The sequence below is a fragment of the Podarcis vaucheri genome (assembly GCF_965113315.1).
Source record: "Podarcis vaucheri genome assembly, chromosome: 5".
Lineage (NCBI taxonomy): Eukaryota > Metazoa > Chordata > Lepidosauria > Squamata > Lacertidae > Podarcis > Podarcis vaucheri.
In genome coordinates this window covers 67,393,997-67,421,359 of record NC_138763.1, presented here as the reverse complement: position 1 = coordinate 67,421,359, position 27,363 = coordinate 67,393,997, and the positions used below count along the sequence as shown (strand labels likewise).

General features: G+C 41.9%; 1 protein-coding gene across 2 annotated transcripts; it reads left to right on the top strand.

The window, feature by feature from the left end:
• On the top strand, positions 1-27,307 carry STAMBPL1 (STAM binding protein like 1). Of its 2 annotated transcripts, none has more exons than XM_082222117.1 (11): positions 1-239; positions 12,095-12,163; positions 13,579-13,796; positions 17,216-17,291; positions 17,793-17,888; positions 19,030-19,363; positions 21,139-21,263; positions 22,496-22,633; positions 24,690-24,802; positions 25,826-25,925; positions 26,983-27,307. In XM_082222117.1, exons 1-11 carry the CDS (start codon positions 237-239, stop codon positions 27,037-27,039), a joined length of 1,329 nt encoding a protein of 442 aa, XP_082078243.1. In that variant the 5' UTR covers positions 1-236; the 3' UTR covers positions 27,040-27,307. The 2 variants fall into 2 exon arrangements, with proteins under 2 accessions (XP_082078243.1, XP_082078242.1); XM_082222116.1 differs by having other exon boundaries at positions 12,095-12,175.
• Positions 27,308-27,363: the final 56 nt, after the last annotated feature.

Sequence of the window (27,363 nt, the reverse complement as noted above, 5' to 3'; positions counted from 1 at the left end):
TTGCTCTCGAGAGCGGCGCTCGCGGCGAGAGATTGGGGCGTGCGCCGCCCCCGGCGCGTGTCACGGATTAGGCGAGGCGAGCAGCGGCGGGCAGCAGCGGCGCTTGGGCTCGGCTCCGCTCATTGTTGGGCCATTGTGGCGGCGGCGGCGGCGACCGGCGGCTGCCGCCACTTCTCTCTAGCCGAAGCCCTCAGGCGAGGCGGACTTGACGCGACTCTCCCGGCAGCCATGGCTTTATGGTAAGCTGGCGCGCTTTCTCCTCTTCGAAGGAGAGGTATCGAAACGGGGATGGCTTTGCTGCAGAGGGATGGAGGGCGGGGAAGGGGGCTGCGGGAAGGCAGCCGGAGGGGGGGGCTGCCGCCCTCGCCGTGCCCCAGGCGCATCTGGCCGACCCCTCCCGGAGGCGCAGGGCTGGGCGGCAGGCACCTTGCGCTCCCATTCCGAAAGGGCCCGCTCTGACGCGTGGACGAGGCGCCGGCCCTCCGCCAGACAAACATGTGTGCCTCGAAGCCCTTGTCTTCCTAGTCCCGCCTCTTGCTGCCGCAGCCGGCGAGGAATCTCGAGCTTAGGGAATCGGGAAGCCGGGCTCTCTGGCTGAGGCTGATCTGACATCTCTCTTTCCCTGGCCATTATTATATACCGCGTTTCCCTAGAGCATCGCCGCTCGGGAACCTGCTGTGCTGGAAAGGTGCTCTTTGGTTGTATGATCAGGGCTAGAGTTGATCTGGACAACGGGGCGGGCGGCAGTTCCTTTGAAATGTGGCCGAAATGAAGCAGCTTCAGTCGTTTCCAGCTGCCATTTGTTTTTAAAGGGAAACTTGGAAGAGGGTGCACATTTCAGAAACAACATTATAGATCTCTCTCTCTCCCTCCCCCACTCTTCTCTTTTTATAAGCAGACTCCACAAATCCCTTAACAGGCCCACTGGGATTTGCAAATCCACATAAGGATTTGCTACCCCATCCCCACGTCCAAGCACTCCCCTTTCCTGCTAAGTGGCTTTTGCCCTAGGGATTTTATTGCATCTGTACCTCAGACTCATTCTTCACTTCAGAGCTGCAGTTTTCTCTTTGCCTGCCCTCAGCACTTTCGCAGCTATGTTATTGATTCCCCAAGGACTTTCAGGTTGCATCAAGATGGCCTTGAATGCAATACAAATACTGAGAAGCAATCAAGACAATAAGGTGGAACTGAGAAGATGCTCAGGGAGAATTTTCACCCTCTCTCTATCATAAACAGCTTTCCTTCTTTCCTTTCCCCTTTTTATTGTGAGTACAGTATATGACCTTTATAATTTACCACGCCATTATATATATGAGTTACTAATGTTAGGATTAACCCAAGATTCTGTTCCTAATTGGATTCAACTGTAAATTGAACAGCAATTAGCACTCTACTAGGTTTTCGGCCTGGTAATTGCTCTTGTTCTAACAGGCACTTTCTCCAGGGACATGTTGAAATATTGCCCGTAAATAGCATTGGCAGAATATGAAAAATAAATGTCTTAAGAAAGTGAGGAAGGAGCAACAACTCTGTGAAACTGCGCTGTCTAGAATCTTGTATTGCCTTTCAATAGATAAAAGCTTGGCATAACCGTAACCTAGCTTGCTGTAATATATTTTAGTAGGCCAACTAAATATAAAATGGAGTGTATTTTAAAAATATTGCATAATGATGTCACATTTCTGGACTGGATCTCCAGACAAAGGATAATTCATAAAATTAGCAATTAATAGGACTGATACGACTGTAAGAATAGATTAGGTCTTGAGAAATTCAGAAATCCAAGTTGAAAAGTGCTGTTAAATTCTAAATTGCTAAGAATGTGGCTAGACAGCCACAGTTAAAGATGTCATAAACTGGTATTCTAGTGATAGAAGCTTTTCTTTTCTTTTCTTTTCTTTTTTTAAGAAAACATATACTGTATCTGAATTTGGAGTTTTGTTGTTGGGGCTGTTGGTGTTTGGACTATATAAAGCTGAAAGGTTTGCCAATATTTGCTTATTTTTAGCAGCTATGCTAATGTTCAGTGTCAGGAAACATTTTAAGATCATAACAAATTATATTCCATTGCTAAATGGGCTCGCTCAAAAATGACCTATCTCAGTAGAGCCTAGGAGCAGTTAACACAGTGAATCAGTACACTGAAATCATGAGTTTAGTGAATTCTGATGGGGTTTTGAATGTGACTGAAAGTTGAGTCACACAACCCTCTCAGCATGTTACCATCCTCAGAGAATATTCAGCCTACAATGAGTTGACTTGGGAGAGCAGTGTGACTGCTGCTGGCAAGCACTGAGTTTGGCACAGTCATTTTAGAGAGTTGGTAGCAGTCATGTTTCTCCCCCCGGCCTAGTAACTTGTCCTCTTGTTTCTAAGTGGAACTTAATGCAGCTAGTGCTGTCTGTTTTCTAATTGGAAGTAGAAAGTTTTTATTCTATTAAGCAGTTGTTGTTGTTTAGTCGTTTAGTTGTGTCCGACTCTTTGTGACCCCATGGACCAGAGCGCGCCAGGCACTCCTGTCGTCCACTGCCTCCCGCAGTTTGGTCAAACTCATGCTCGTAGATTCGAGAACACTGTCCAACCATCTCGTCCTCTGTCGTCCCCTTGTCCTTGTGCCCTCCCAACATCAGGGTCTTTTCCAGGGAGTCTTCTCTTCTCATGAGGTGGCCAAAGTACTGGAGCCTCAGATTCACGATCTGTCCTTCCAGTGAGCACTAAGGGCTGATTTCCTTAAGAATGGATAGGTTTGATCTTCTTACAGTCCATGGGACTCTCAAGAGTCTCCTCCAGCACCATAATTCAAAAGCATCAATTCTTTGGCGATCAGCCTTTATGGTCCAGCTCTCACTTCCATACATCACTACTGGGAAAAGCATGGCTTTAACTATACGGACCTTTCTTGGCAAGGTGATGTCTCTGCTTTTTAAGATGCTGTCTAGGTTTGTCATTGCTTTTCTCCTAAGAAGCAGGCACCTTTTAATTTCAAGAGTGCTGTCACCATCTGCAGTGATCATGGAGCCCAAGAAAGTAATTGCATATATTTTCAATTTAACAAGGATGGTGCATGTACAGAAGGAAACCTCATGTACACATCCCTTGCATGGGTTGAAATTATGTGCTCAAAAGTATACAGTGAGCATGTTTTCTGGCTTTGGATCCTTCTGTTTAGATTCTGTGTAATTCCAGATATGGGACTGGTTAATGTACAAAGCACTTAGCATTCATTTGGAGGAAGTGAACATAATTCATTTGCTACTTCCTGTGTTACCGATTGTGAAGAAAAGGATCTGTGATTTAGCTCTCCCCTCCAAACCCGAGCAGGTGATCTGAGCTGTCAGGCTTTGCAAAGTGGCCATCTGTTGGGTGGTTTTGTTGTTGTTTAGTCGTTTAGTGGTGTCCGACTCTTCGTGACTCCATGGACCAGAGCACGCCAGGCACTCCTGTCTTCCACTGCCTCCTGCAGTTTGGTCAAACTCATGCTGGTAGCTTCGAGAATACTGTCCAAATATCTTGTCCTCTGTCATCTGTGTTTCCATGGCACACTAAACCAGGGTGCTGAAGCTCAGGTCTGCAGACCAAATGTGGCTCATCAGCCTCTTCTTTCTGGCCAGGCTACACCCCTCATTGTTTCTACTTCATACCTTAGCTTCATGCTGATAACACCAAGGTTGCAGGTTCGATCCCCATATGGGACAGCTTTATATTCCTGCATTGCAGGGGGTTGAAGTAGCTGATCCTCAGGGTCCCTTCCAACTCTACAATTCTATTATTCTGTAAGTGCTTTTGTCATGTAGTTCAGACCAGCAAAATGGTTAACACTATTGTTAGTTTCTTTTTAAAATTTAAAATTTAATTAAAAAAATTTCTCATAACAAATATCCAATATAAGAACATTCATTTTCCAATTTTCCCCCTTCCTATTGACTTCCCTCAGCTTCCATTTCTGGTTTATTCCATCAAATGTTACATCCTGCTGTTTGTATATAGTACTATGTTGTCACGTTGTTAAATTTCTTGTTCTCTGTAAATAAAATTGTAAATGTTTATTTAAAACCTGCCAGGGAGTCCATGTCTGTTTGTTTTTTCATTTCTGCAAATACTGTATGTTGTAAAAGGTTCCCATTCTTTTTCGAAATCACTATTGTCCTTTTCACGCAATTTGGCTGTTAACTTTGCCAACTCTGCATAGTTCATCAACTTTTATTGCCATTGTTCTTTTGATGGTATTTCTCCAGTCCTCCAGTTTTGTGCTATTAAGATTCTTGCTGCTGTTGTGGCATACAGGAATAATATCCATTTTTCTTTCAGCAGCTCTTCAATACCTAACAAACACTATTGTTAGTTTCAAACAGGCTGATTTCACACAATCATTGCTGAATGTTAGACTGAGTTTTTAGCTAAGAGCAAAAAACCCAGTCTCAGTTCCAAACTGCAAATGCAACCTCTGGTTAAGCAAAAGCAAGCACTTTGGAACTTCTTCTCTTGGGTGCATGAGATGGGAGCAGGAGAGTATGTGAGCCCAGAGTTCGAGGCAGCTCATTATGGAGTGCATGCATAATTCTAACCTGTAATCTAACACCAAGGCTGCCAACCTTTTAGGGGCTGTGAGCACATTTGCAAGCTAGAGAAACACACACACACACACACACACACACACACACACACACGGTGCATCCACGCATACACCACAGCCTATTCTATTGGCTACAAGAGAGAAATCTGTGTGGAGAGGGGATAGGACCTGGTGGGCACTAGGGAAGGCCTTTATGGCTGCATGGGCACCCATGGGCACAACATTGGTGGTCCCTGGTTTCACATGATGTCCTGATGTGCCCAAAACGTCAGTAACTGTTGACAGCCGGTGTATCAGAATGTTAGATTTTGATCAGGGAAATTTCTGGGTTCAATTTTCCGCTGACCCATGCAGTTCACCTTGAGCTCTCTCCATCTAACCTACATCACAATGTTGTTGTGAGGGCGATATCAGTTAAGTCTTGGGCATGTTGCCTTGGGCTCCTTAGAAGAAGGATGGAATACAATCTAATAAATAGAATTTTTTTTATGGACTAGTATCTACTGCATATCTATATTTGTTTCACAAACCAGAACTGCGTATAAGCTGCTCCTTTTTAAAATGGGGGGAACTTCCCCCACCTCCCAAACGACATGTTACTTTTGTGTTGTAATAAGGGTATTGCCTACCAACAGGTCATTGGTTAAAATCCCATTGCTCACATGAGTGTTATTAGAGGATACACCAGTCTGCTAGCTATGAGCGGATTAGGAGCGTATTGAAGTAATGGGATGCTTAGAATAATCATGCCAGTTGACCTTAAAGAAGTTTGTAGCAAACAAGCATATGGAATGAACTCTTCTCCATGAGCTGAAGGTCACCTTCTTTTGATACCTTTGCTCTGAGTCAAGTTTAAAAATCAATGGAATGGTTTACCTTGATACAGAGGCAGCATTCGTCAGTATCTTTTCTACACACAATAAACAACCAGGGTAACCTGAGATCTAACTACTTTCCTCTTGAAACTTCTATATGATCTGTTTTATTATGATTTTGCTACACACACACACACACACACACACACAGCCCATAGTCACTTCTGAATAAGTATGCAGAGCATTGCATTGTAAAATCAACTAAATTGTTGTTAGGAAGCAGACATATTCAATGATTGTATTATGATTCTACAGTACTCTCAACCGACAGAAGTGCTTATATATCTTAATCATGTTGTCATCTATAATGTAACTACTTAAGCTTTCATGGAGCTAATCTTAGAGCTCACCTTGTACATTCAAATGCAGTTTGCTGCCATTTTAATGTTTGACATTTCTGCATAATTTGATGTGAATATGTATCAGTTGAATGTTTGTATGCCTCTGTTTGCTTTGTATTATTGATTTGGCTTGACATGTAGTCTACTTTCTTCAGTTACTAAGTTGCTGTTATTGTTATTATTAGCCAACCTTCCTATGCATGCACTGTATCAGAAATTTGCTGTGCCCTGGCAGCATAAAAGGAAATAATTATCTCCGTTAGTCATTTGCCTAGTCATCAGTGGGACTATTTACAAACTCAGAAGCTGCAACAGTGAAAAAATAAAAAAGTATCCACAGTTCTGAACAACTTATATGGATACTTATATAGTTACTTATATAGATAACCAGTAGCCACCTAGTTGACGTTGCTCAGGAATTCTAAGAAACCAACAAATTAGTGCAGTTTTCAAAGGTTCAGTCTGCCAAAATGGCGTCCATTTGTATCTAAACATAGATAAAAGCCTGCTACTTGATCATAGGAACCATCATGCAAAATTTGCTTATAACATTCATAGCAACCAGACAAAGAAATTTCCACAATATAGGTTGGAAGATGAGAGATAGGCACTTGATCAAATATATTAACTATGTTAAGAGATATTAACTGTTAAAACAATAAAGTCATGAGCAGATAGGAAACTTATACTAATTACAAAAACAAATTAGTCAACATTATGATACAATTAAATTCACTTTTAAAAATATATTTATTTATTCCGTATGTTTATATCCTTCTTTTTCTCTGTGATGGAACTCAAGGCAGCATACATGGGCTTCCCGGGTAGACACTGACCAGGCACAGACCTGCGTAGCACAACCAAGGCAGCTGTCTCATGTGGCCTCAAATCACGCCTGGAGTCATTAGACAACTTGCTATAAATTTAAACAGTGCTAGGTAGGGTTTCTATAAACCAGAGTTTTCCAAACATTTCATGTTGGTGACACACTTTTTAGATGTGCATCATTTCACGACACAGTAGTTCAGTTTTACTAGCAAACCAGAGGTTAAACCAGGCATAGGCAAACTAGGCCCTCCAGATGTTTTGGGACTACAACTCCCACCATCCCTAGCTAACAGGACCAGTGGTCAGGGATGATGGGAGTTGTAGTCCTAAAACATCTGGAGAGCCGAGTTTGCCTATGCCTAGGTTAAACTAACCCCTTTCCAGCTCCGGGAGGAGCGTAGGGAGCGTTCACACGGCACATTAATGTGTTGCGACACACGGTTTGGAAAGCTCTGCTATAAATGCTAACTATTCTGCAAATAGTCCTTTTTTACTTTTATCCTGCAGCATCAGGGCCAGCCTTAATTTATTTAAAATAAAATAAATTAACAACAGATATCACAGAGGTAATGCTCATTCCTGCAGCAAGCAAGATAGAATAATAGGTATTCATTGGCAGTGGTCTTTGCCACTGATAACTGACTGCTTTCCTGTTCAGATACACCAGTGGTTTTCAACCTGTCTTCCATGGCACCCTGGGGTGCCTTGAGTGATGGTCAGGGATGCCAGGGGCAACACTGGTCTTTGTTCCTCTTTCCTTCCCTCCCTCCTTTCCTCTAATGCCCTCTCACATCTCTACCTCTCAAAGGCTTGCACAGCTGTTTGTTGCAGCATCCCTGCCTACAAGCTACCCAGGCGAATGGTGCTTCTGGGGCTGGAGGAAGTGTGAGGAGGCACCTCTCCTTGGGGCAGCAGCAGCTGCTGCCTGGAGGACTCCCAAGGAGAGGGGAGAGGGAAGAGGGAGAGGATGCTGAGGGAACACTCCACAAGGTAGTGTATTTGAAAAAGGGTGAGAGGCTGCCAGCTCTGCAGGCAAGGGGAGACATAACTGAGCTCTTGAGCTCCACAGGGGTGCCACAGAAAGAATGTAGTTGGTCAAGGAAACTATGGACTCAAAAAGGCTGAAAACCACCCACAATTACCCTAGGTGGCCAGCTGGAAAAAACTTTCCTTTCCTTCAAGTTTGCCCCTAATTGCTGCAGGGCCAGGAGGAAGCATCTCCATTCCTGCAATTTCTAAAACCTCTTTAATTTCATTATGGCATTAAGCTGACACCTGTGTGGTGGCATCCCCGACTTCATGGAATATTTGATCATACTTGACTGCTTCTTCGTCTTCTTCTTTGGTGATCACTTGCAGCCGAGTAAGATTGTCTTCTATAAACACGGTTTTAAAAGTGAGTCTGTGAGTGACTGTGGAGGCCATTTTTGGATCCACATGTCTTTCCACAGTGGGGACATGCAGTAGGTTTCTAGGCAGGAGTTGATCATGGTGAGGGTTTGCCAAGCGTGCCTTCCTCTTAGCACTTTTCTCCCTTTTGTCCTGAGTTCAAGCATCTTCAAAACCCATGACACCTTTGGTAACGGCTGTTCTCCAATTGGAGCGCTCGCAGGCCAGTGTTTCCCAGTTGACTGCATCTAATAATGGACAGTTAGTTGACAATATTTGATCAGTCAATTGACCCAAGTGGCAATTCTATAAGTAAGCAAGGCTCGTCAGATTTGTGGTTCTTGGGATGTCTGGGCTTCCTCTATGCATAAATCAGACGGATTAGGAAGATAAAATGGCCACTCTGAGTAATGACAGCTGTTGCAGGCAAAATTTGCAATGGTGCAAAGCAGAATAAAACTGGAGAAGGTAATAGAAACAGGGCCAAGAGTGCAGGGGACAATCAGCTTCGATAAAGACAGTTGAGAAAAATAATATGCTGGGACAGTAAATTTGTGCACTGCCAAGGGAACTCTCCCAAACCAGAATGCCAAAGCTAATTTGTGTATTCTGCTTAGGACAGACGTGGGGGACAATTGACTGATCAAACAGTGCCTGTTGAGCAGTCAATTAACTTCAATCAGTTACTTCATGCATGAAAATAATGCGTACCTTTTTATTGTATACTATGAGATTGTTTTTAACAATGACAGAGAATAAAGGCTCTATTTCTGAGCCCCGCAAATGCTAAGTTACAACTTGCCCTGTAATTCCTTCTAAATGCATTCCATGCTCTTACCTTCCTATTAACCACATGACCTAGCTCAAGGGTGGCTCACCATTTTTATTTTTTTCAGTCAAGGGCCACATCCACTCCTGACCAATCCTCTGGAACAGGTGTTGCTGCTCCACACACTTGTATGCACATCCAAAGGCACACTGCCTCCCTCCACAGCTGATCAATGCAGTCTGATGATGAGGTGGCCTACATCCACCCCCATTTTTTTTCCTGTAGAGTCTTGGGGGGGGGGTGTCAGAAATGTTTTCTTAGAGACATGGATTAGACTGCCAAAGGGACAGTTAGCCATCCCATCCTAGCTTCTCCTCCTACCTGGGTGCTGCACTGCCAGCTCTGAACAGTACAGGTTTACAGTTCAATAGGGAGCAACACACACAAGCAATTTCACATAAGTCACAAGTTCCCGTTTATCAGTGGACTATCACTAAATCCATTGCATTTGATGTGGTGAGGTTTTATCAAGTGCTCTGAAACAGTCATGATTATGGGAACAAACCGATTGTGGAGTGTTCTTATAATCTGTGTTCTTATAATAAGCATAATTACTATTATTCTTTTTTACTGTTCTTAAAATGAAATGCTCTAAATTTGCCCAATATTTTGACCAGTCATATACCAAACCAAATTCTTGTTTCCCTCTAAATGGTGGCAATATAGTCAACCTCCTGCAGGCTCTGTAGGCTCTGAGAGAACTTCACTTTTCAGAATAGGTGATGAAATAATTATGAGAGATCTTTGAGGGGCACTCTTTACCAGCTCAGCTTTTTCTCTGCTATCAGATTATTTGGACACTGAGTGTTCAGTATTTTTATTATTTTGGAGGAAGATGGCACACGGTGAGATAATTGGATAATGTCAGCGTTGTGGTAGCAGAATGACTTGAATTGTTATTTGGTTTTGAAAATAATGTGTCGATTTATAGACACAGATGTCTTCTATTTAGGAGAGAGAGATGATGTAAATACATTCTACTGAAATTATTGTTGAACAACCTATAAATAGCCTATCCTTCAACTCAGTTTGCCAAAGCCAGTTAGGCAGTCAGAGCAAGTTTTGTTGAAATGAAGGGGGCTGAGTGCTGGAGTTAGATACTCCAGTTCTATTAAAAGATGATAGAAGATGAATGCTTATTAAAAAGATTTTTCAGAAACTTTGCAGAGCTATTTTTACACAGTCTACAGTTCCACCTTAGCCTGATCCTGTCAGATGCTATTTTGGAAAATAAGAATATAGGTTCATGTGCCAGGATTTCTGTGGCTCCTGAGAGTGAAGAGCATGGCACTGAGATTGCATCACAAGAATCCCAAAACACGATAGTACAGCAGTATGGCTTGATGGTACTGTGCTGATAACAACCAGTAAGCCCCACTGCATACAACAACGCAAAATAATTTTCAAGCCCACCCTCCAAAATTTTGGGAAGATTATTGAAGTACATATGAATTGCTCAGTTGGAATAAACCCTTTCTTTCATCTTGGGATAATCAAGTGATAATGCTGTTTATGGCTGCAAGGCGAAATTACTGCTTAATGGTCCAGAACGGTTGATAGATTTTTCATTAATGGGAGCTAATTGTTAGGAAGTAGTTAGACAACGCTGAGTGTTTTGACTAAGAGTTAGCAGAGCTGGGAGCATTACACCTGCCCTGCTAAGGGGGAAGACAAGAGGGGTATGTGCTGCTGTGTGTGCATGTGAAGAGAGAAAAAGAAACCACTTTTGGAACCTGGCAGGATACAAAGAAAGAAGCTGTGAATGAAAGGCTGGAAGCATCTTGAAGTGCCAGTGCCTTTCCAGGGATCTGGTGTGGCATAGTAGATATTGCCTCTTAGGACACCCACTGCTTTCATGTATACTCTGCTTGCATATTTGTACATAAGCAAAGTATTACAAAAAGGCCAGTCTCCAGCACTTTCTTCCCCAAAGGAAAGCAAAACCTGGGAGGTGATTTTCCTGGAACATTTTACCTCTTAAAGAATATGGAACGATATCAGTATAGTAGCATGTAGCTCACAGTCCTAGTAAATTTGAATTAGTATTTTGCATATTCTTATTTTTACTGGCTAAGATATCTATAGATAGCATTTCACCCCCTTCAGCTTACCACTCTCATCTTCTGTTGCTTTGATTTCCGATGTCTGGTTTTGTGACTTCTCTAAATCTACCAGGGTGCAGGTGGCAGAACCAATGAGGCTTGCAAACTTGCCTGTTGATGTTACTAATCACGTTGTTCCTTTTTCAAACCCTGCATTTTGTTTCTTTGCCTTCAAAGGGTTTATGCAGCTGGGGGCGGGGGGGGGTGTTGCTGAGCTCACAGGGTGTTTTTTTGCAGAATCAAGCTCCAACATGCTTGACATTTCCATGCTTGACATTCTGAGATAATGACCTTGGTTTATATGAAGAGGATCTCAAGGGCTTTTCTGCTGAGTTAAGGTTATGTGAATCAGGTGCAGGTATATTTCAGTAAAGCTGTGAATTGCACCCCCAAAAGTAGTTAGTCCTACTGTTATTTATATGGTGAAAGGGATAGATCAACAGACCTAAGGTATGGTGTATTAAAGACTGTCTACCAATGCATGATAACAGTGTATGTCTTGACTGGAAAAAAGTAGTGAAGGAACAAATGCTTTCTTACACTTTACATATTTACTTTGTGCAGTAAAACAGAGAACTTAGCTCTTGCTGTAGTGCATTGTCACATATGATATATTGCTAGGAAGGAGCCTACCATGAAAGTATAGTCATTTCCTTTGTTTAGGGTGCAATCTTATGGCCCCTGGGAGGGCTTGGGGCTGTGCTAGGGGAGGATCAGGAAATGGCTTGGATTTAAAACTATCCTAGTCCCCTGATGTGCCCCCAAAGCAGGGAAAGCTTGAGATCACGACCCGCCCAAAGCTCTTTTTAGGGGGCAAGAGCACAGTGTGAGAGTGCGGCACCCAAAATGGCCACCATGATCTCACATGAAACAAGGCGATGTCCCAATTTTTCCAGGGCAGTTGCTAGGTATATATCCGGAAGATATAGCTACCTTTGAAATACAGGTTAACAAAGCCATTATGCTTTAAGTACCAATCTATGGATTCATGATACATGATTCATATTTCAAGAGACAAATACTGGTTAGTTACGGTTGTTGACAAGATAGGAGCATCATCAGTATATTTCTTTGGAACTTCGTCATTGGCGTGAGATGTTGGATGAGACTGCTACTGAGCACTGTATCTTTTCCCATTCTATTTTTGTGCCTAGATGGAAGGACTGGAGAGGAACAATAAGCTTGGGTTGCAAGCACAAAGTAACATGGAACAACCATTCACTGTAAGTTCATTGGTAAGTGCTAAGGGCTGGTGCTTCATGATGCATGGAAAGCTGCTTATCAGCCATGTCTGCTTGAATGGTGTGGATATTGGCTTGAGCCCTGTTTTTTTGTGAAGCAAGCATCCCACTCAAGCTCAAAATACACCCTGGAACATGTTGTCCATCTTTCCAAAATGTATTGAGTTGGCATAAAATAAAATAAAAGTTTATGAATGCTACTTCTTACTCTCCATCTGGTCCATAACTTTTTTACTTTTACTGAACTCCTCTGATAATCATATCATTGTTGATAAGTTATCCTAAACCACTCCTTGGTAGGCCCAGACATAATTAAAAATCACAACTTTTAAGGCTTGAGGTAGACATGACAGAAGATGTGGGGCTGCTGCTAAAAATAGGACCATCCTCTCCTCTTTTCTCTCCCTCCATAATGTCTACTAATACATAACGTATGGTGAGACATCATCACAGTGAGAGAATATATTTGCTACATTTAAGTGGCTGCCAGTTGGGGACACAGGGGAACTCTCAGCATGGTGGCATGATGCCATGTGCTTAAATTGCGAGGAGGAGGCAGAGATGCAGGACTGGTGTTTTCTTCAGCAGTCTTCCTTTCTCACTATGTCTTTGCTGAAGCCTGAATCATATCTGAAACCTCCCATATTACATTCCTGTTTATGAATGAGGCTGAACAGAGTGGCTAAAGGTAAAGGGACCCCTGACAATTAAGTCCAGTCATGAATGACAGTGGGGTTGCGGTGCTCATCTCACTTTATTGGCCAAGAGAGCCGGCATACAGCTTCCGAGTCATGTGGCCAGCATGACTAAGCTGCTTCTGGCGAACCAGGGCAGCGCCCGGAAACGCTGTTTACCTTCCTGCCAGAGCGGTACCTGTTTATCTAGTTGCACTATGTGCTTTCGAACTGCTAGGTTGGCAGGAGCGGGGACCGCCGACCAAGGCTCAGTGGTTTACACCACAGCGCCACTTGCATCCTGTTTATGAAAGAGGCCGAACAGAGTGGCTCCGGATGGTTTAAAAAGTGGCGACTGAAAGCTTTATGATTCTGACGTGCATATATGTAAATGTGAAAGACAACATTTCAGAACAGCAGCAGCTGTTAAAAATATATCATAATGGGCATAAAGTGCACATCTCTCGCATCATTAAGCAAAATGATTTTTGAAAAGTTGTGTGGTTTTGAAAGTGTGGTTGTGTGCATGTGCATGGAGTAGCTGGGGGTTGGTTTAATGGGATTTCCCCTCCACTATTTTGCAACAGCTCTGATGGAGCAAAATCGAACCTTGCTGAAACTGTAGGTTGCAACTGCTAATTGTGGCTCAAGATTTCAGCTTGAGTTCCTTGGATAAGTTCAGTAACCAAAGTGAAATGCAATTTGTGCTGTCTGTTTTAACAGAAAAGGCTAGCAGCTATACCTGACCACACAGATGTTTCACTGACCCCAGAGGAGCGTGTACGTGCCTTAAGCAAACTTGGTTGTAACATCACAATAAATGAAGACATTACTCCACGGCGCTACTTCAGATCTGGAGTGGAGATGGAGCGCATGGCATCTGTATATCTGGAAGAAGGAAATCTTGAAAATGCCTTTGTTCTCTATAATAAGTTTATAACGTAAGGATTGGTCTGGAGTTATGGATATCAACCTCATCTTAATTTTTAGAAATGGCAATTTTAAGCCAGTGGAGTGCTAGCAAATGATTCCAAACGTGTCTGAAAAAAGGGGTCTTGTTAGGCAATGACTTTAGAGCTCAACAAATATGCCCTCATTTGTTACAGGGCACACAGAAGGCTTTCCTAACTTCTGCTTCCAAAATTCTGTATTTTCCAAGCATGTGAACAGTAATTACTTTTATACCTGGAAAATACATCTTTCTCCCAGCTAGCGTGTCAGTTGTGATGTGAACACTGCATGCAATGTAACTGCACTAGTGCCACAGAGCCTGGTAGAAAATGTATGTTAACTTTAGTAGTGATAAACAACAAAACCCTCACCTGGTGCTAGGGATTTTCACAGTTTTTGTTCACTCCATGTTTTAAGTGATCCAACCTGATTCACACTTCTTGGATTAATACGCAGATCAGAACACAGTTATTTTTCCGTTTTCAAACTTCTCTGAATTTTGTGATATAGCTGTTAGCGCAAATGTGTATTCAACTGCCTCTTTTAGGCTAAAATGTGTATTTTAGGTAAAAAAAACTATTAAAATTGTATTTCACGGTAAAATGTGTACAGAAAATGCACATTTTCCTATGATTTTTTTAAAAAAAGAAATTGCAGAATCACGCAGAAATTGGACTGAATAGACTCGATGCAAAAGTTACGTGAACTGGAAATAGACATCCTTTCATCCTTACCTGATGCCTCTACCATTGTGTTAATTTATGGGAAAGACAGTTTTCCTTTTTTTAATGTTTAAAGATGGAGCACTCAAAAACCAGGAGTTAGATGTTACAGCAAACTTGAGGCCACCATCTTAAACATCAGCTTTGTGTCCCTTCTCCTGTCCATAATGATAAAGGATATTCAACATACAGAAGAATTTCATTACTCTGTAACCTTCCTTGACAATGATCTACATGGATACAGAGAGTGATGATATAATATTACGCATGGAATATCACATGCAGGCTGAGATGTTGGGACTTGTAGTCTGAGAACAGTGTTGGCTATCTGGCATTTGAGAAAGGGGATAGGGAAGAAACAAGACACAGGGTGCTGTTTTCATGGGTTGCCTCATGTTTGCCATACATCCCAGTTTCACAGTCTGCAACCTTCCAGACCTTTTCAAATGCAGAAGAGCCTAATAGACTTTCCTTTAATTGAGAAGAGACAGGCTCATCAGGCAGGCCACCACTCATCAGAACGTGTGAGCTTTGGCTGCACCATGCATTGCTGGGGTTGACTCCTGCCTTCAGCTAGTATTTTGCTAAAACTGATGGTTGTAAAAACTCGGGGAAAGTGCAGAAATGAGGTCCATGTGAACTATGTGGCTGCTGTTGCATCATCACAAAGCTAGGGCTCAAACTGAGATAAGGGATTTCTGCTGGGTGATTTAATCTTGCATGTTGCATTTTGAATACAGCTGTGTTCCCCCCTACACACACACACACACACACACACACACACACACACACACAGAGCAGCTTTTTATTTAACTCTTGTCATGCATCTTCAGTACAAATAACCAATGCATACCTTAATAAGCAGCCAGCAATTACAACGGCCACTATCGCCATGCCAACGACTACTTTCATTCTAGCGAGCAACCTCCATGAACTAGAAACTGCAGTATTTTGCCAGTAAATGGGGATAGGGAGTCCTGCCAGTGTTTCCTATAGTGTCAATAAACTAGGCTGCCAGACCTGCTTCTGTTGCTGAGTCACTAATCCATCTCCTAACCTGCGAGTGAATGAGTGGAAGCTCGCTATCCCATTTTTGAATTCCTTTTGTGCACCTGTGCCTGCTTCTGGCACTCTCTTGGCAGAGTCTTTTCCCCTTCCTCAAGCCCAGTTTTGTTCCCAGACGTACCTTAACACAATAGGCTGCATTATGGATGCAGACAAGCTGCTTTCCATGCTGCCTTCTCATTCACCCACACTCACATCTGAGAAAAGGAAACAGAAAACTTGCAGCAACTACCGTATTTTTCGCCCCATAGGACGCACCGGCCCATAGGACGCATCAAGTTTTTTTTTGGGGGGGGGGAAATAAAGGCGCTTGTGGGGCAGGCAGCGGGGAGAAGCGCTCTTCTCCCTGCCGCCCGCCTTCAGATTAGGTCCGGGGACAGCAGGGAGACGCGCTGTGCCTTCCCACTGTCCCCGGAGCTTGCGGGGCTGGCAGCGGGGGCTCCCCGCCGTCAGCCTCCAAACCACTTCGGGAGACAGCGGGATGGCAGCGTTCCGCCTCCCTCTGTCCCCCGACCTTGTGGGGCTGGTGCTGGGGCTCTCCAGGCTTCAGTGAAAGCCTGCATTCGCCCCATAGGACACACACACATTTCCCCTTCATTTTTGGAGGGGGGAAAGTGCGTCCTATAGGGCGAAAAATACGGTATGTGTTCTGGGGAAAGCCATGTGAGAAGTTAAATGGGAAAGTCTTGAAGCTCAGTGGTGAGTCATAAGCTTTTCACTCAGAAGGTCCCAGCCTCAGTCCTTCAGTCTAAATGTTCACAACTTTTCAGACTGGGACACCTGCTTAAGTTTTGAGAAGTTGTTTTCAGTTGAAGTATTGAAATAGTCAGTGCTGGGCTAGTACCCCCGAGGAAAGAGGCAAGAAGAATTGAAATGGAGGGGAGTGAAGGATTGAAAAATTACATTGTCAATTACAACAAACAAAGAAAGTAGGTACACCAAAGGATAGTTCTAGTGCTTTGTTTTATTCATTACCTATAGCGCCTAGGACTTGCCGATCGCATGGTCGGCAGTTCGAATCCCTGCGGCGGGGTGCGCTCCCGTCGTTCGGTCCCAGCGCCTGCCAACCTAGCAGTTCGAAAGCACCCCGGGTGCAAGTAGATAAATAGGGACCGCTTACCAGCGGGAAGGTAAACGGCGTTCCGTGTGCTGCGCTGGCTCGCCAGATGCAGCTTGTCACGCTGGCCACGTGACCCGGAAGTGTCTGCGGACAGCGCTGGCTCCCGGCCTTTAGAGTGAGATGAGCGCACAACCCTAGAGTCTGTCAAGACTGGCCCGTACGGGCAGGGGTACCTTTACCTTTTTATAGTTTACAAATATATTCTAAACATAGCATTGACTGCAATTGAGAAGCATTATTTTTCTGGAAGAGCTGCATGAGAATGAGTGGCACTACAGCATAGTAAATAGTAAACCAATTGTGCACTGAGAACCGACTGTGGAACTGCAGTGTTGTAATTTAAAATCCAAAGGTACAGAAAGCTGCTGTGAATCAAAAAAGGAACACTAGGTCCAGCGTCATACGATTTATGCAGCCAGCTTTTGTCTCTGCAGGAAAACAATGGTGTTGTGGATATTTCTCAGACATGCAAGGTGGAAAATGTGTGTGTCTCGTTTTCTAGTTTGTTTGTAGAAAAGCTGCCCTGTCATCGAGACTACCAGCAATGTGCAGTTCCAGAAAAACAGGATATCATGAAGGTAGAGTTGCTTTTTTTAAAAACAACAACAGGCATTTCAAAGGACTCCTTTTTCTTTTCATGAACCAATAACAACAGCACCATCAGCTCTGCTAAGGCATTTGGGCTCTAGAAGCTGATGTTTCCATCGGTGCTGAGGGCTACAGTATGAACTCTGGGTTTGGAAGCCATGTTCTCCTATGGAGACCAGACTTTATACATTTTCTCATGATTAAATTATGTTAGCCATTTTACCAAGGCAGCAGTGCCATTATGACCTTTGAAATCTATCAGTAGCAAACACAAGGGCAGTTAAAGCCATTGAATAGCCATGTCAATAGAGGCATTAATCACAGATAAAGCTGATTCATAGATCTGAACCTTAAATTTTTTGTATTTAATTTTATACTAATAGATGAATTGATTATGAGATCAAGATGGTGATCTGGAATGGGAGGAAAGCAAGTGTTTATATGCATTTATTTGTTTATTTGTTTATTTATTTAAATTCTTTCTAACAAAGAAACTGAAGGACATAGCCTTTCCAAGAACTGATGAATTGAAGAAGGAGTTGTTAAAGAAATATAATGCAGAATATCGGGAATATATGCAAGACAAGGTAAATTCCACCAGAACATTTATATTGTATGTGTTTTTAATTATATGTGTACCCCATCATCAATATTCTGTATAACAAAGCTGGCAAATATATAAACCTTTAGTAAGGAACCCTTTCTGTGAATGACATAATTTATTTAGCTTTTAAACATTTTGTGGTAGTGGTGGTAAGTAACACTGTTACTATTGATGATAATAATAATAATGTTAAAAATGAACAAAAAGTGAAACTGAACACTAACATATCAGCTATCTATTTAGAAACCAAAGTCCTTTGTTACCCCTTGATCCATGGAAATGTTCCACTGGATTGATGGAACAATCAATCCCCTGGCAACACAGACACACACAAGTAGGCAGCCATGCCCAAACAACATGGGTGCCAAGAACTGTACTGCCCAAAAGCAATGCAGCCATATTCTGCACTGCACTGTTCCTTGCCAAAAAGTTTGGCCAAGAATCATAGCCAGCAATAAACATATGTCAGTTCCTTGACATTATTCACTTCCTATGCTTGTGCTCACAGAGGAAAGGATCCTTTCCAAAGCCCAAAATATGCATGATGGTAGCAGACCTACTAAATGAAAAGTTCTCATATTCACTTGCAAAATGAGTGTGGGTGGTGCAAATGAAAGGGTCAGAGAGCTATGCAGCCAGGAGCAGGGTATTGGACAGTTTACCCAGAAGTCTGTTTCTTAAGGTCCAGTACCAGAAGTAAGCCCTGCAGGGGGAAAGCTACAGGCTGAAGGTTTGTTCAGCATTCTCCCCATCCCCATACACTCCTAGCTTTTAAATAGTACAGTGGTACCTTGGGTTAAGTACTTAATTCGTTCTGGAGGTCCATTCTTAACCTGAAACTGTTCTTAACTGAAAGCATCACTTTAGCTAATAGGGCCTCCTGCTGCCGTCGCGCCGCCAGAGCACAGTTTCTGTTCTCATCCTGAAGCAAAGTTCTTAACCCAAGGTACTATTTCTGGGTTTGCGGAGTCTGTAACCTGAAGCGTATGTAACCCGAGGTACCACTGTACTCCACTTTATATGTGAATGGGATAAGTATTTAAACAATTGGATCTGCCATGTCTAATGTGGTTTGAACCACTGTGGGCTGTACATTGGATTTTTTCATGTAATATATTTTTCAGGGCAAATGCAAAGATGAATTACTCAAGAAGCTAGAGCAACAGAAACTGATAGAAGCAGAGAAGAAGCGGATTGCACAGATTCGTCAACAGCAGCTGGAAACAGAACAGTTTCAATTCTTTGAAGATCAACTGAAGAAGCAAGAAAGAGCCCGTGATGAGAAAACTAAGGATAATTCAATTACATCTGAGCAGACTGATGGGAGCACGTTATCGTCGTGCACTGCAACACATCTGAATAATTCTATCCCTACAACAATTGCAAACAAGAGCGATGGACAGTCTCCTCCTATAAGTCGGGCCTTAAAGCCAGCTGCTACTCTAAGTGCTGTTCAGAGTAAGAGAGCAATTTTGTTGTTGTTGTCTTCTTCCCATGTTATTGCACTGTTAGACTCTATAGCCAACTGTGTAGCTAAAGTTCGCAACAGGTGGCATCCAATATAAATCGGAATACAGTGGTACCTCGGGTTAAGTACTTAATTCGTTCCAGAGGTCCGTTCTTAACCTGAAGCACCACTTTAGCTAATGGGGTCTCCTGCTGCCGCCACACCGCCGGAGCACGAATTCTGTTCTCATTCTGAAGCAAAGTTCTTAACCCGAGGTACTATTTCTGGGTTAGCGGAGTCTATAACCTGAAGCGTCTGTAACCTGAAGTGTATGTAACCCAAGGTACCACTGTACATGAAAAATTTCACCTAAAAATCTACACAATGCCAATGATTAAAATCCCAAACCGTTGAAATGTTACAGCATAGAGCATGTTCTGAAACTTTGATACACACATAGGTATCTTTTATCTGGTTAGAAATGTGTTTCCACGTTCTGGATGGAGAGCTCTGTAAAGGTTGCCCAGTTACTTGTTCAGACCTCCATTTGAATTGAGTGGTTTTTCCCTAAAAAGGAAAAGCCATAAATAAATAATTGGCAGTTCAACCTAACGAAGGTATCCAAGACAACACCCCACTTACGATATGGAAGTCAAGGTGCGCATTATTGTTGTGTGTTTGTGACTGACTTCTAGTATACGCTATTCGTTGGTTTGCTGAAGGGAAATATTTGGGTCTCAGATCTCCCTTCTTTCAGGCTTCCATTCACGTAGTTTGCATTCTTCCATGCCCCTAGTTTACCTTCATAAAGCTGTTTCTCTGTATTCCTCATAACTCCTTCCCCTTTGACTTTAGTTTTTTAAGTCACTCGAACCTCTTTGATACCCTGATTCTGGAACTATGCTTCCAAAGTTCAATAAATTCTGTTTAATAAATGCTCATTCATCCTGGAATGTTGCCGAACGGCCCAAGGTCAGCTAATGACCTTCATGGTTGAGCAGGGATCCCAAACCAGCTTTTCCACTACATCACACTGGCACTCAAATCCTAAAATGCACATACCAAATAAGTGAGACTGCAGCAACTCTAGTAGCTGTCCAACCTATATAGCTTGTGATATTTTATAGAAATTTCAGCCTCTGTTTGTTGCACAAGCTATTTGCCATAAGTAGAGGGCAACTGAAACAGGCGCAGAAGAAAATCACTGCTAGGAGTGGGACAGTCACTTGCTATGTCTTTATATCTACCCTGAATTCTGACTGTAGCTAGGTAGTGTATAAATTTCCAAAATAAATGAATAAATGCAAAATAAATTATTAAAAAAATTAGCCTCCCAATTTGTACATGTACTCAAGTCAGTCAAGCACTTTTTAAATTGTATTTTATAAGAGCATTTTAATACTGTAGACTTCTGCATAAATGTAAAAAGGTAAAGGTAAAGGACCCCTGGGCGGTTAAGTTCAGTCAAAGATGACTATGGGGTTGCGGCACTCATCTCGCTTTCAGGCCGAGGGAGCTGGTGTTTGTCCATAGACAGCTTTCTGGGTCATGTGGCCAGCATGACTAAACCACTTCTGGTGCAACGGGACACCGTGACAGAAACTGCTAGGTTGGCAGGAGCTGGGACCGAGCAATGGGAGCTCACCCCATCGTGGGGATTCGAACCGCCAACCTTCCGATCAGCAAGCCCAAGAGGCTCAGTGGTTTAGACCACTGTGCCATCCGCATCCCTTACCTTACCTTTACCTCTGCATAAATGACACTCTTACTCTGTCTCTCTTTTTAGACAATGTGGCTGAAGGGCTGCGAAGTGTGGTTCTGCCCAAGGATCTTTGCCACAAATTTCTGCTGCTAGCAGAGGCAAATACAGTAAAAGGAATAGAGACATGTGGAATTCTCTGTGGAAAACTGGTACAGTTGAACCTTCACATTTGTATGGGGAAGGCACTTTTGATAGTACTGTATTTTCCTGTAATGAACTGATATCAGAGCAAAAGCAGATGTGGAGTGTAAGTGTGCTACATAATTGACTTTACTTCTCAGAAATTCTTACTGAACTGTGGTCTGCTGTTTGCCTTTTGGGGGAGGAGCAGAAATCATTGATCTTAGGCAATGGGAAGCATGTAATGCTATTAAATCATTCTGCTGTGAAGTTAGACTCCACTAAAGGATTTTTAAAAATGATTTCCATGAAACACAAATGATAATTTGTTGCAGGAAAACCAATATTAAATATAGTGGGAGCTAATGCTGTGGCATATCAGATTCTGAATATCAGATTTTGTGTGTATGTATGAGTGGAGAGAAATTATAGCAAATATCGCTTAGCTATTATTGCTTGGATTTTGCTTCCTAGGTAAATAATGCACACTGTTGCCTAATGTTCACTTTACACCAATAGTTAACTGCGAAATGGTATCTGAAACATGGCTGATATATAAAGTACTCAACCTGGCACACAGGGGAAAACATACACAGATATTAAAATAATATATATTCTGGCTAATAAGAAGATTAAAAAAATACACTGCATTGTGAAACCCAACCCTATCTATGTTTACTGAGAAGTAAATTCCATTCGCAAGTGAGTGTGAATAAGATTACATACTAAGAAAAGGTAGCATTTCCTACCGTATCTTTACATAAGTGGTAAACCATGGGCTTTTAATGCAGAAGGTTCCATGTTCAGTACCAGGCATTTGCAGGTAAGGGTTGAGGAAAAGTGCTCCAAAGTCTGTATCCTTGGAGTCACTTCCAGTCATAGCTGTCAACTTTTCCCTTTTCTTGCGAGGAATCCTATTTGGAATAAGGGAATTTCCCTTTTAAAAAGGGAAACGTTGACCGCTATGCTTCCAGTCAGTGTAGAAAATACCAAGCTAGATGGACTAAAGCTTTGCCTCAGTTAATATGGCAATTTTCAATCTTCCCTTTAAATGTTTGTCCACGTATATAATATTTTAATATCAATGTTGACCTCTGCTTTGTCTGTTACTGTGATGAACCTGAGTATCGCTTGGTGTAAATCAGCACAGCGACTATGATAAGAGTACTAAAAACTGATTCAGTTGGTAATGGTGATGGTTCTGGGGGTCGATGTTCGGTGCTTGTTCCCAAAGCTATTTTGCCACACTTTTATTTTACAGACCCATAACGAATTCACTATTACTCATGTGATAGTGCCAAAACAGTCTGCGGGGCCAGATTATTGCGACATGGAGAATGTGGAAGAGCTGTTCAGTGTTCAAGACCAACACGATCTCCTCACTCTCGGCTGGATCCATGTACGTATATACATAAATATGCTGTGGATCTCAGTGAAGAAATAGGCAGAAGACATTCCTTACAGAAACAATATTTTTGGTAAACTATTCTAAGGGTGTGCAATGGGGGGGGGATTGGTTTTGGTTTTTAAGCCAAAGTCCTTTTTGCTTTATCTTCATTTTAGTTGCATTGGTTTATTTCCATTTTACTTTGGTTTAATTTTTCCATGGATTTCAGTGGAGACCCATCTTGTCTGCTACTGCCTGTAACATGACACATGCACTGACATTTGTTTTTCACATTTGTTATTGTTATATGCTTGTCTTAATGGAAAGTGAAAGGTAGTGCATTCAGTTTGTTTTCAAAATGAAAGCACTATCCCTAGACTATTCCTCCTTAACCTTCCTGCTACCCACATGTACCAAGTGTTCTGTAGCCCCTTAGGGCACTGCAAATCTTTCAACAAGTCTACTTTTGTTGACTAGATCTTCAGATTTGTTATGCCTACACAGAAGTACTTATGATAGCAGGGCATATTGTCATCCCATTTTTTTTAACAAAAAATTTCTCGTGTGACAGAAAAAGGCAGATGCATCCTTTAGGAGACATTATAAGTACTACTACTACTGCTACTAATAAAGATTATGATGATGTATTAAAAATATATATATTACCAGTTTAATTAGGATACCGTAAACCAGGACACATTTTGAGCTTTAATTCATTTAATGAAAACATTTGCTTAAAATATTTTTGCTTAGGCAACTCTATCCAGACACGGAGATGGTTATGTCTTTTAATCTTTCTTGCTGTTAATTGTCATTATTTTAAACTGTTTTACTGATGTACTTGAAACCATTTAGATGTTTTATTATAAATAAGTGGTATGCAACTGTTGTAAAATAGGCAAATTAATAAATAAGTCATTAAATGCTGCAGCTGTACAACAACAAAAAAAGGCATTGCAAGAATATATATAGTAACTCTAGGTAGGTATAGACACTGATCTTTTCAAAATTTAAATAGCAGTCACAGGGGAACATTGACCAGGACTGTAGGGAGAGAAGACGTTAACTTTTTCCCCAACACAGCATTCCCGATTAAAATGCTGGTGTTATTTTACAAATGTACCCCCTCCCCCAATTGGCCCTGGTAAATACGACTAACTGGCATATACTTCCAATGAGCATTCCATATGTCTCACTTTCCTTTGAGTACAGGTGGGCACACATGCTCCCAGACCTGTTGCTCAGCATTTTTTTTTTTTTGGGGGGGGGTTATCATGCTATCAGTGACCACTGAAGTATGTTCAGCTCATGCCACGTTCAACCTCAAAGCCAAAGAAATGTCCTGAACAGTGGCTCAGGTGAGCTTGCCAGTTGGACATGTGCCAAAGCAATTAAATAATCACTTCAGTACGTGCCAGGCATTGCCTCCCACATCCCCCAAGTGCCTTGAAAAGTTTTGCAAGAAAACATTTGCTTGGGGACTTCCCATCCCATTTTGGGGGTGAAGTTGAAACTTCAGTCAGTCAAGGGGGAAATTCCTCTGGGGAGGCTGTTTTGTGATTGTCACAGGAGTCAGGCAATTAGCACTGTGCACTGTTTTTTTCAGCTACAAACAAGAAAAACAGATTACATCCCCGCCTCCTGTACATCAATCGTTTGTATGTCTGACCAAAACGATGCAAATTATATATCTATACCTGCCAATTTAATTAAATTTTCCATGTAGTAGTTTGTCATTTTCTGCCCCTATTTCTTTGATATAGTTTCATGGTCAAAGGCCTTAGTTTTCTGTCCCTTTCAGTAATTTCCCTTTCCTTACTAGCCCACCTATGGTGCAGTGAGTAACTTACAACAGGTACCTTTGCTATGACTTTGAAGCACCCTCTTTGCTGATGAGAATTGTCATGCTGTCTGTTTGGGTGAAGGAAATAGCATAAACAGTTGCTAGAAAATCATACAACAAGCCTTCAGACTAACTATGATTTCTCCTTGATTGTATTTGACCTTGATCTGTTAAAAAAATAATAATCCATCCACTAAGTAGACATTTTCCTTTCTTTCTTTGTAGACACATCCAACACAGACGGCATTCTTATCCAGTGTTGATCTTCATACACATTGTTCTTATCAGCTAATGCTACCGGAGGCTATTGCAATTGTTTGTTCACCAAAACATAATGAGTAAGTTATTTCTCTCTCTCTCTCTCTCTCTCTCTCTCTCTCTCTCTCTGACTCCATCCATCAGCAATGTTCAGAAAGATGTCTCTGTACTCAGCTATAGGCTGTTTGTTTGTTATTTTACTCAGTTTATTTGGTGGGAATGTTAATTTGTAGGCATATTTATTTTGTGGTGCAATTTTGCTTTACTGTCGTGGGGAATGGAAAAAGGGAAATAAGGAGATGAACTTTATTTCAAGTGTTGAGCATAAAACTTGAACATACAAAATACGGCATTGGACCATGTAGCCCAGTGTGATCTCGTGTGATTGGCAGTGGCTTCTCCAGGGATAGGTTCCAAAGCAAGCATCTCTCCCAGCCTTGCTACTTGATATCCTTCTAGTTGGAGATTAAATCTGAGTCTTTTTTCCATGTAATGTGCAGGTGCAGTCAACCTTGATTGATTATCTTAAAAATTAAATGCTTAATCAACTGCAATTATTTTTGTCTGGTTTAGGCAAGTTCAGAATTTTCCACAGCAGGATCTACTTTTTGGATATTACTCTGCTCATTATGTCACACTGGCTGCAGTGTGACATCATTTGCATCATGTGTGTCTGATACGTGAGGCAGCAGTTACAGTCCTACATATGTGATGCAAATGTGCTACAGAAATGACCCATTTCATCACTAGGAGAGAAAGAGAAAGTATCCTCTTCTCTGGTGAAGCAACCCGCTCTCCTGCTGGTGCCTCATTTATAAATACAGTTGGGCAGAGCTGGATGAATCTTAAGCAACTTTTCTTTCATAGGAAGCTGTTACAGTTGCTGTATATACATACCTCTTCTGCTACTGCTGCTGCGTAGAATTGAGCTGTCCATTTCTTAGTCCTCAGGTGTGAGCTTAAATTGAAATGCTCCTCTGGCAAACGCCCTAAAGTTGCTCATGCACCTGATTTTTCACACATTATTGAGATGTACATTTTTATTTTATTTTTTGCTCTGTTCTGTTTGCTTCCTTGGACATAATACTTTCTTTGCTTTCTAGCACGGGAGTCTTCAGACTTACTAATGCTGGCATGTTGGAAGTTTCTGCTTGTAAAAAGAAGGGCTTTCATCCCCATACCAAGGATCCTAGACTATTTAATGTAAGCATTACCTCTCAACAGTTTGGCTGAGTATGTCTGTCTGTCTGTGTGTTTGTTTGTCCAGTACAATGTCTTGCGGGAGTGAATTCCATAATTGTGTGAGGAAGCACTTCCTTTTTGTCTTCCTTGAATCTCCAACAGGGAGAGAAGCTTCTCCCATCCACTCTCTCCTATCATGCCCCTGTAACTATTTTTCCAATTTAACAAGCCCCCAATACTGTAACCTTTCCTCAAAATAGAGTTGTGCTCTATCATTCTGGGTGTTCTCTTAGTTTGCTTCTGGAGTACGCAGAACTCATCTAGAAAGTGGGGGAGAGGAAATGTGAATTCTCCTTCTCCTTCCCCTTCACTGGAAATGTTTATTTTTGCCTAGTGAGGAAGAAGCGTAAACTGCATAGGTTTATATATGCAGCCCAGCTGGTCTTTACTAAAAGACACTAATTTTAAATTTAACTAATAAGTTAAAAGTGTACTCTCTTCCATTTCCCCCCATTGTTCCTGCTTTTTGGTCACAATTAAAGCACTAATTTTCCGACATCACAGACACCAAACATCTGCTTTCATAAGGTGCAGGAAAAAGTGTGGCTGGTCTTACATTGACCAAGATGGGATTTAGGCTGTATGCACAGCATTCAAAGCATATATATATATAAAAGCATCCTGGAAACTAGTTATTTAAGGGTGCTAGGCATTGTGCGCTGTGAAGGTTAAACTACAGTTCCCAGAATGCTTTGGGGGGGAAGTCATATGCTTTAAATGTATGGAATGTAGTCAGCCTGAGACTGGGGAACTACTGCCTCCAATTTGATATGTGAGTTACAAGAGATGGCAAGGCAAGGATGAGGAGGGAGAATGCTGTTTTATGAGCACCATGGTTCTTTTCCTCTGAGCCAGCACTAACCTCCAGGAGAAGTACCATATTTTCAAAGAGAAATTTTTCATGATCTGCTGTCTCTTAAACAGCATGTTCTCAATTGACTTCAGAGGCAATTTGCCTCTTGCAGCAGATTCCTCACCAACGTATATCCGTGATTGATTTTGGTGACTTCTTTTGCAGATATGTAAACACGTCGTTGGGAAAGATGTAAAAATAACTGTATTGGACCTGAGGTGATGTGGATGGGAAAACAAACCACCTCAAAAACAGCTGCCCAAAGGAGAACATGGCTGCCAGATTTTCCTACAGTGTTTTCCAAAAGTTACTGACATTTTATATTTGTACATTTTAGATTTAATAATTTGATATTTATTGCCCTTTCCCATTTTGAGGTTATTTTGTTGTTCTGTCATGATAGAGTTCATGGTGGCATTCAATCAGGATATGTTATTATGCTGAAATACTATGAAAATAAAATGGACTTGAAACAGTGACAGTGATGGAACATTTGCAGCGCATCTGAATTTTCTGTCTTAGATTCCATGACTTTTGTGAACTGCA